Source organism: Carassius gibelio, chromosome B14 (genome assembly GCF_023724105.1).
Source record: "Carassius gibelio isolate Cgi1373 ecotype wild population from Czech Republic chromosome B14, carGib1.2-hapl.c, whole genome shotgun sequence".
Classification (NCBI taxonomy): Eukaryota; Metazoa; Chordata; class Actinopteri; order Cypriniformes; family Cyprinidae; genus Carassius; species Carassius gibelio.
The window spans coordinates 8,943,828-8,954,350 of NC_068409.1; the positions used below are offsets into that span (position 1 = coordinate 8,943,828).

A 10,523-nucleotide genomic window follows, 5' to 3' on the forward strand; every position below is an offset into this window, starting at 1 on the left:
AGAATAGAGCAAGCTAGTTAGAGGTCTTTACACATACACACATATATATAATTGCATAATAAATGAAAAATTGAATACAAAAAGATTATAAAGGTAGTTAGATTTTTTATAATTAGAATAGTGAGTGTTAAAGTTAGAGGGTCAAATAAAAATGGAAGAGATGTGTTTTAAGCCGTTCTTGAAGATGGCTAAGGACTCAGCTGCTCGGATTGAGTTGGGAAGGTCATTCCACCAGGAGGGAACATTTACTTTAAAAGTCCGTAAAAGTGACTTTGTGCTTCGCAAGCTTCTAGAGGGCACATAAGTCTGAAGTAACAAATTTAGGTAAATGGGTGCAGAGCCAGTGGTAGTTTTGTAGGCAAACATCGATGCCTTGAATTTTATGCAAGCAGCTATTGGAAGCCAGTGCAAATTGATAAACAGAGGTGTGAAGTGTATTCTTTTTGGATCATTAAAAATGAATCTTGCTGCTGCGTTCTGGATTAATTGTAAAGGTTAAAAGTTTAATTAAAATTTCCCTTTTTAAAAATGTGGTCTTTTCAAAAACCTCTCTTCAAAAATGTTTTTTTTTCTCTCTCTCCAAACATTTTTTTTCTCTCTTCCAAAACATATCTTTCCAAAACATACCCTTTTTTAAAGCTTTTTGTCTTCAAAAACATTTTTGTTTTCAAAACTCTTCAAAATTATTTCTCTCTTCTGAAACTTTTTTCAAAACTATTTCTTCTCTCTTCAAAATAATTTATTTCTCTCTTCAAACACTTCTCTCTTCAATTTTTTTTTTTTTATCTTCAAACTGTTTTTTCTCTGTTTCAAAACATATATTTTCGAAACATTACCTTTTCTAAGCTTTTGTGTCTTTTTTATTATTATTTATTTTCAAAACATTTTTCCTCTCTTCAAATACCTTTTTTTTTATTTTTTTTAACTTTTTCCTCTCTTCAAAAATGTTTTTTTTTTCTCTCTTCTGAAAAAACAAAACAATTTGGAGAGTAATGAAACATTTATTTTAAGGGAAAAAGATCAGAGACAAAAGATCTACTATTACAATTTCTACACACCTTGATTTTTTTATATATATATTGTGGTTCATGGATTCTGTACAAACTTGGCTCCCAAATAAAGCATTTTTTTTCTCTGTATGTCTCAGGTGTTTAGCGGTCCTCTCCCTGGGGACAACTGGACCGTCTTCCTGTCCAATCACTCCACCTACGAGCCGGTTCTGCTGGCTAAAACCCGTTCGGTCGAGAGCACTGGACTCACGCACACATCTGTGGTTCAGGACCTCGGGCTTCATGACGGGATCCAGAGGGTTTTGTTCGGACACAGCCTCTCCTTCTGGCTTCACAAGCTGGTGTTTGTGGACGCACTGTCCTTCCTCACCGCTAAGAGACTGTCTCTGTCCCTGGAGCGCTTCATACTGGTGGACATCGATGATATCTTTGTGGGAAAGGAAGGGACCAGGATGAAAGTGGCAGATGTGAAGGTGCGTTAAAGAGATACAGCGATTGTTTTGGGACTTTTGCCGTTATTTAAAGAAACTGCAAAGTAAAGAAACTGGGGGAAAATAGATGCGATTGAGAATATGTTTTGAATACAAAAAAAAGTGTGAAAATCTAATGAAATCGATATTTCACATCAAAGGGGAAAAATAAGAAATTATATGACGTATAAAGATAATTAAGTTTGTTTTTAGGGCCGTTCTGATGACAAACTCATGGTCATTATGATGCGTCCAGGTATTTTATAATCATTATTTATGGAGCCAAAAGAGTCTCAATAAAGATAAATGCACACACTACATTCACATATGCACACACAGGATTCATACATGAAAACACATGATTCATAAATACACACACAGGATACACACATGCGCACAAAATGTACAAATGCACACACAAAATGTAAAAAGCACAGAAGATTCACAAATGCATACAACATTCAGAAATACACACACAATTCAGACATGCAAACAACATTTAGATATTTTTTAAATTTTGTGTGTGCATTTGTGAATTTTGTGCGCATTTGTGTATCCTGTGTTATGGATTATGTGTGTGCATGTATGAATCCTATGTGTGCATATGTGAATGTAGTGTGTGCATTTATCTTTATTGAGACTCTTTTGGCTCCATAATTATTACAGTAATTGGAGTCTAATGAGAATCATCACGGATTTCTTGAAATCACTGAGATCTTAAGTTAATATTTCAAAATAATTTCAAACGATGCATTTGCATGTTCACAATTCTCTTATGTCAGTTAATAGTCATGTGGCATGCAGGGTAACAAATAAAATATTTAACAATTTCAATGTAGAATTTTCATTTTAATAATTTAGTTTACATTGAAATAGAAAATATTATAAATTATAATATAATCAATAAAAATTGATTGATTGACAATTCATTTTTGAATTGTAGTTTTATGTATGTTTTTGTGCCACACGAATGCATAATAGTGACGCAACTATCATGACATACCATGAATAATGCCACAATGCAAGACAAATTCTTAAAAATGTCTAAAAATGCTAAAAAAAACATGTTTATGACAGATTTAATGAGATTCTGAACAAAAAATCTGCATAAAATCATCATTAAAGTCTTGTTTTGTGGTCACTGCTGTGTGTTCCATGTCTTCTGAAGTTATGCTGTGACTGTATGTGAGAATCAGACACAACTGTTAATATTTAATCTCTCATGAAACATTTTTTCATTTGTGTCTGTTCAGATGGAAGCAGAAACACTACTGTAAATCTCCATCTGAAGCTCAAGTGACGTGTGTGTGTGTGTGTTTGCTGAAGTTTATCTTCAGAAGTGAGAGAAATCGAACAAACTTTGTCTTCTAGATGTCTTCATATGGAACTCACCATTTCATGAATTATGTTTAGACGTGTGAATATCGTGAATAGTGTGTGTGTATCTTCTCAGGCGTTGGTTGAAACCCAGAATGAGCTGCGCAGGTCGATTCCAGATTTCACTTTTAACCTGGGCTTCTCGGGGAAGTTCTTCCACGCAGGTGAGTGAAAACCACACAAGATCAGCTTTTGAGGAGTCTTGAATGTATGCCATTTATAAGTATATACACCCATTTTATCTTAAAACCGAACCCCCTTTTTTAAACGCTACGTGTATGTGAACGACTGTGTCAGGTACTGAGGAGGAGGATCGGGGAGATGATCTGCTGCTGTCATGTGTTGATGAGTTCTGGTGGTTTCCTCACATGTGGAGTCACATGCAGCCGCACCGCTTCCATAACCAGAGTGTGTTAGCAGAGCAGATGATGCTGAACCGCCGCTTCGCAGAGGTCAGACACGCACACACACACACACACACACGGGTCTGGAGAGATGTTTCACTGGTGTCTGTCCTGTAGGATCACTCCATCCCGACTCACCTGGGTTACGCGGTGGCTCCTCATCACTCCGGAGTGTATCCCGTCCACATCCAGCTGTACGAGGCTTGGAAGCGCGTGTGGGACATCAGGGTGACCAGCACTGAGGAGTATCCACACCTCAAACCCGCGCGATTCAGACGTGGATTCATCCACCGCGGCATCAGAGTGAGTGTGTGTGTGTGTTTTCGCTTAAATAGCTGTTAAAACAAAACTGTAACGGAAGACGCTTTTTGTCAAACATTTGTCACATTTTGTCCCCTAACAGTCTGATCTCTTAAATCAGTCATGAAGCGTTTACACTCTGCTTATTCATATAAATGAATGTTTATCCTTTATCCAGACCGGACAAATGACCTGCAAAACACTTAAAGAAAAAATAGGATGGTGTGCATCAATAATTATTTTGTAATTTGTCAAATAATTCTGAAATAATTGTTTTAGCATTATTTTATAATGAATAATTACTTTATTGAACTATTTATGAAACATTATTGCATGTTTTTTATAATTATTATACAAAATATGAAATACAAAAATAATTAAAAAATAAATAAATAACATAATTACATAATTTCCATTAAATAATATTGAACTATTAAAATAACAAAATTATATAAAAGAACTATACAATGTTACATAAAAAAGGGCTTTCCAGTGCTTATCGGTGCAGATAGTTCTTTTGGAATAATAACATAATCATTTTGTAATCATAAAATAATGCAATGAAATACATTTTTATTAATTCTTTATTAATTTTGAAATAATATATATTATGAAATTAACAATTATAAAATATATAAATTATATATATTATTTCATAATTGCTCTATAGTTAAAGTAATTATGATATATTAAATGTGTCATTTCATAAAAAATATAATTTTGTAATTACTGTAAAATAATTATTGAATAATATTCAAATCTAAAATTAAAATAATGGAGATCCACTCTATTCATAACCAGTTATTCTACATAAATACTGCTTAGAGAAATACATCTGACTGGAATAATATGATCGTCACCTCGCACTACTCGAATGTTTTTTTATGAAAATAAATGCACCACATCTGATTGGACGGCTGCCTCTGACTAACCACAGCAGCTGAAATATTTTATATTCTAATGCATTCAGAGTTCAGATCAGATCTGCAGATGCGCAGCTCCCATGCGACTCTATGGAAATGAATGACTTTCAGTCCATTCCCTGTCATTTGTGAGACCTTTAAAAATCAGCGCTCAAGACGCTGTCTGTCAGAGACGGTGGAAGTGCAGCTTTTGAGGCACTATAGGAACAGAGGCTCGTCCCGTAACAGTCAAAGCTGTTCGTCTCACGCACAACCAACAGTTAACAACATCAGCCCTGAATTAAGAGTGAAAACTGTCCCTCCGACTCATATCCCGCTCGTTCTCTTTCATCGATTCTCTAACGAGTTTGAGCTCCTGAGTTCAGTGTGAGATGTTATGAATATTACATTAGCTCACATCTATTTATTTCCAGAGAGACAAGCGCTGTCCCGGAGCCCATGAGAACAATGTGTGTGTGTGTGTGTGTGTGTTTTGCTCAGGTTTTGCCCAGGCAGACGTGCGGTCTGTTCACACACACCATCTTTCATAAGGAGTACCCCGGCGGGCCGCAGGAGCTGGAGCGCATCATTGACGGAGGGGAGCTGTTCCTCACTGTCCTGCTCAATCCAGTCAGTCCCTCTTTAAAGAGATTTTGTGTTTTGTTGTTTTTTTTCAATCAGAGAAACGATTGATTGGAATAATATTACATGATAAATAATTATAACTTACAAAAATAACTGAAATTATTATGCAGTTATAAAAATAATTATTTTAATATTTATATTTTATAATTATGAAATGATCTAAAATTATTATTACTAACTGTAAAATAATTATGAAATATTGCAAATAAAAGAATTCAATAATTGTTTCAGGCTTTATTATTATTTGCCGGCTGTTCGAAAGGATCAAGATTTGAAAAAACGATGTTGCAATCAAGACATCTTTTTAATAAATGAAATTAGGGAAGGATACTATTTAATAATTGTAGTTTTTATAGACCAATGAAACCAATATTAATAATCAACACTATTTACCTATTTGTATTTTTGAATAATGATTTCATATTTATCCAGGCAAAACATTTGAAGGAATACATCCAGAGCTTATCAATGCAATTGATTATTTTGTAATTGTAAAATAATAATTTTATTTGCAATTATTATTTTATACAGTAATTATGAAATATGTAATGTAAAATGAATTCTGAATTAATGAATCATAAATTACACTATATTTTTATGAAATTAAAAAAGTAGCTGTTTAAATAATGGTAAATTTTTACTGTAATTGTTTCATAAATATTGTATATTTTATATAATTTATTAAAATTAATAAAAATAATAGTTAATATAAAACAGTTACGAAACAATGGTTTCAGACTTCTATTTATTGTAATGGTATTTGATTGGCTGAAGTGTGGTTGTTTCTCAGATTAGCATCTTCATGACGCACCTGTCCAACTACGGGAACGACCGGCTGGGTTTGTTCACCTTCAGACGGCTGCTCAACTTCCTGCTCACCTGGACGCACCTGAAACTACAGACGCTTCCTCCGCTGCAGCTCGCCGACAAATACTTCCAGATGTTCCCGTCTGACTCCAAGCCGCTCTGGCAGGTCTGTGAACTTCAACTACAGGAACAAATTATACATCTGCGTTTGAGATCTAAATGAAATGGGTCATGATGTGTTTAAAAGCACTGAATCCAGCAGAACCTCCAGCAGCTTCACTGTGATTGGCTGCTGCTTGGCGCTCATTTACATAAAGTCCAGCGTTTCCCGACTCGTCCTCAGCTTTCTCTCCGTCTCAGCGGTGTGATCTTGTGTTTAGGACCCCTGTGAGGATAAAAGACACAAGGACATTTGGTCGAAAGAGAAAACCTGCGACCGTTTCCCAAAACTGCTGCTCATTGGCCCTCAGAAGACAGGTGAGGAGCAACAGCGCCACCTGACAGACACATGCAGTACCGCACACACTCTTTACACTTCACTGGCACGATTGATTTTAAAACATTGTACATTAAAACAGTGTACACCAAACGAGCAATGAGACACAAAAAAACTGTTAAAACAGTTTTCAAATAATGTGCTTAGTAATTAATTAAAACATTATATATTATAGAAATTACATTTTGTTAGAAACTAATGATGACCGATCTTGTATAGAAAAAACTTGGATAAAATCACTGAAAGATTCATTTAGATGACACATTAATATAAAATAATATAAAAATCATTTTAAATCAAATATATTTTAAGTAAAGCATTAAAAACATGTTATTAAAACTAAAAAAAAAAACATGAAAAAATATTATTTAAACTTATTTTATTTCTGGTAGCTACCAAGGCAAGATTTTTATTTTATTTTATTTTATATATATATATATATATATATATATATATATATAATTAAAAGTACTAAGTTAAGTTAAAGTTAAGTTACTAAAAAGAGATATCTAGACATATTTAAAATTATTAATAAAAATTATAAAAACACACTACAAAATTTTTTAACAGAACTTTAAACAGGATATATATATATATATATATATATATATAAATCAAAATAGTTACAACATCTGTACTAGTATATGGATGATACTGTAATATGTGTTTTGTTCTCAGGGGCGACGGCTCTCTATCTGTTTCTGGGGATGCACCCTGATCTGAGCAGTAATTACCCCAGTAAAGAGACGTTTGAGGAGATTCAGTTCTTCAGCGGTCACAGTTATCACCGGGGCATCGACTGGTGTGTGTCAGTGGAGCTGCAGACATTATAACGCTGTTTGGTTGCTTATTTCTCATCATTTTCTCCATCTCTCCTGCAGGTATATGGAGTATTTCCCCATCCCTTCCAACAGCAGCTCTGATTATTATTTTGAGAAAAGTGCCAGTTATTTTGATTCGGATGTGGCAGCGGTCCGAGCCGCAGCGCTGCTGCCCAGAGCCAGAATCATCACGGTTCTGAGTGACCCTGTGGACAGAGCCTACGCCTGGTACCAGGTGCATACTACACCTTCTCTACATGAACACAGCTTTAGAGCAAACACACGTTTTGTGGAAGGTGCGAGTAAAGACAAAATCATGTATTAATGTGCAGCACCATGACTTTACCACATTAATCATCCTTTAAGCAGTGCTATAAAACTTTTATGTTATAACAAAATGTTAAAACAATACATGAAAATTTGTATTTGTTTTTGTTTGTTTATTTAAAAACACGTCTTGATTATTATAAAAAAGTAAGTAAATAATGTTTTTAAAATTGGTTTCATTGGCCTATATCAATAAAATAATTCAATTTAATTCTACCTTGAATTCATTTAATATTTCTATATAACATGAATACAGTTAGAATCATGATCCTGCAGGTATTTTTCTAGAATTTTGCCTAGAAATTTGTTTAGATTTCTATCCTAAATTTGTTTTTTGTGTCAATTTGTTGTATTTTGGATGTAAAATTAAAAAAATACAGTTTGAACCAGCAAAGTGGACTAAAAATGTAAAATAATTATTGAAAATAATAAATACAGATATTAATAAAATAATACTAAATATTTTTTTTTCTATTTATTTATTAAAAACATTTCTTGATCATTATACAAGTAGGTAAATAATATGAATTATTAATATTTGTTGGACTGGTCTATATAAATAAAACGATTAAATATTCTTCCTTGAGTTAATATCAGAAAATGTTTTGATAATTTTCATCTTTAAGCTTTTCTGCATTTCAGTGTTTGTGTTAAACCTTTGAATCTACACTGACTATTTGGTAATGTATTTTTTTCTCTCTTCAGCATCAGAGAGCACATGCTGACCCTGTGGCTCTGAAATACTCTTTCCATGATGTCATTACGGCATCCCACAATGCACCAGTGAAGCTGCAGGTCCTGCAGAAGCGTTGTCTGGCTCCAGGATGGTACGCCACGCACCTCTCTCGCTGGCTCACACACTACCACCACGAGCAGGTCTGTGCGTTTAGCAGCACATGTGAGCGTATGTTCTGACACAGCAGCGTTATTGATCATACTTCATTCATAAACCCTCACAGATTCTGGTCGTGGACGGTCAGACGTTGAAAACGGATCCTGCATCAGTCATGGACAAGATCCAGACATTCCTGGGTTTGGAGAATCGAGTCGATTACCGCAAGATACTAGCGTGAGTTTGAGCATCAGCTGTGACTTTTCAGTCGCATGGCTTTCTGTTATATTGTTAATTTTTTTTTCCAAATGATGTTTTGCAGGTTTGACCCCAAGAAAGGCTTCTGGTGTCAGCTGCTGGCCGGAGGAAAGACCAAGTGTTTAGGGAAGAGTAAAGGACAGAGATACGCAGACATGGACATACAAGTAACTCTTTTCACTCACTGAATTTATCTATTGATTTTACTGAGGAAATACGCATTGACAGTCTGTCCCTCTTCGTCAGTCTCAGGTGTTTTTGAGGAAGTACTACAGAGATGCTAATATCCAGCTCTCTAAACTCCTGTATAAAGCGGCTCAGGTTCTGCCCGGCTGGCTCAGAGACGATCTGCTCAACATCAGCTAACAGAGGACTGGATGACAGGAGACTGGAGCTTGTTCTTACCTAGATGAGTCTGGACTAAAAACCAATTTAAAGAACTGACTGCTTAGTGCTTTAAACCTGGCTGAGACTCACTGTTGTACAGTATTTATGAGCTGACTCACATCTCTCCTGTTATTGAAAGACTGTGCTGAACTAATATGAAGATCCTCAAACATATTGCAGCAGATAAAGAGACACTCAACCTATAAACATTTTTTTACTCAACATATTTGATACAGACTCAGTATGATTTTATAAAGTCAATGATCATGCCAGCGACCTGTGGCGTCTTATATGGACATACATTTTGTAACTGATTTTTTATTTCATTGTTGTTTTTGTGTGCTCGGGATGGTTTTACATTTTCTAACGTGGAGTTTTAAAGGAGTCAAGTTACTCACGCTTTAAACTGAGGACTTTCTTTCTTCTGTGAAACTTTGAGCTAAAAAAAAATTGACAGAAAAGTCCTGTCAAACAGTAGTGCACGATATTCCATCTCTTCAGAATCAGAAACCATGTGATGCTCTAGATGACAAACAGACTGACATTACAATGTTTGGTTGCATTTTGTTCATGTTCATTATATGAAATATCTTTTGTGTTTCATGGAAGAACGTTATACAGGTTTGAACAAAAAGTGTGTGAAAACTGGTGATTTTCTTCAAGGTAAATGTGTTATTATAACAACAGTTCACCCCAAAACTAAAATTGCTTATTGTTTGCTCTCAATGTGGTTAAAAACCTTTATAACTTAAGAGGAACACAAATGTTTCAATCTTCTCCTTTCAAATGCTTCATCAGGTTTAATGTTAGTGGAATCAAATGCACCACGGGCTCGTGAAATGCATTTGTATTTATATACAATTTATTATTATTATTTTTTTTTCATGAAGGTCACCTGTCATTAGTGTTCGTTACAGCTGCTGATGTGGATTTCTGTCATGCATGATATGGAATATTGGGCAGATGTTGAAAAACAATGAGACCTTTGGAAAACCCATCACTGTTTTATTACCACAGGGTTTATTTGGTAATGCCCAAAAACCATGATATCAACAGTTTCTGTGGATTATTGATATGATAATGTGAATATATGTATGCAGAGACTGAAGCATCTCTTCATGATTCAGAAATGAATTCTCATGTTTTCTTCTTTGCTTGTGATCTGACCTGGACAAACACATGCAGATAGAGCAAAATAAACCACACTGTTACTAATGCTGGAGATGTGCGTGTGTGTGTGTGTGTGAGAGAGAGAGAGAGAGATTCTTCAATGTCGTGGTGTTGTTGCTATGGTTACACATTTCCTCATGTCCTAAGTGTGTTTATGAGTTTAATTACATTCATATTGTGTTTTTAGTATAAAAACTCCAGACAGTTTTAGATTATTAATGTCAGTTTCTCATGTAAGAAGCTTTTCTAGCGGACTTCTTGAAAACGTTTTGGGCAAGGACTTTATTTGTTGGTTTTTAACATGCATGTCATGACAC

The 10,523-nt window shown here is 34.8% G+C and overlaps 1 protein-coding gene across 2 annotated transcripts in view; it reads left to right on the forward strand.

Moving 5' to 3' along the window:
- ndst1a (N-deacetylase/N-sulfotransferase (heparan glucosaminyl) 1a) overlaps positions 1–10,251 on the forward strand; it is a 30,411-nt gene extending 20,160 nt beyond the window's left edge. For both annotated transcript variants that reach the window (XM_052573596.1, XM_052573597.1), the window contains 13 exons: positions 1,148–1,483; positions 2,934–3,021; positions 3,155–3,309; positions 3,379–3,564; positions 4,965–5,093; positions 5,899–6,081; positions 6,296–6,392; positions 7,090–7,213; positions 7,293–7,467; positions 8,265–8,435; positions 8,519–8,628; positions 8,714–8,816; positions 8,896–10,251. In XM_052573596.1, the coding sequence (XP_052429556.1) occupies positions 1,148–1,483; positions 2,934–3,021; positions 3,155–3,309; positions 3,379–3,564; positions 4,965–5,093; positions 5,899–6,081; positions 6,296–6,392; positions 7,090–7,213; positions 7,293–7,467; positions 8,265–8,435; positions 8,519–8,628; positions 8,714–8,816; positions 8,896–9,015 (1,977 nt within the window). In that variant the 3' untranslated portion in view covers positions 9,016–10,251. The remainder of the gene's footprint in view (positions 1–1,147; positions 1,484–2,933; positions 3,022–3,154; positions 3,310–3,378; positions 3,565–4,964; positions 5,094–5,898; positions 6,082–6,295; positions 6,393–7,089; positions 7,214–7,292; positions 7,468–8,264; positions 8,436–8,518; positions 8,629–8,713; positions 8,817–8,895) is intronic.
- The last annotated feature ends 272 nt before the right edge of the window (positions 10,252–10,523 follow it).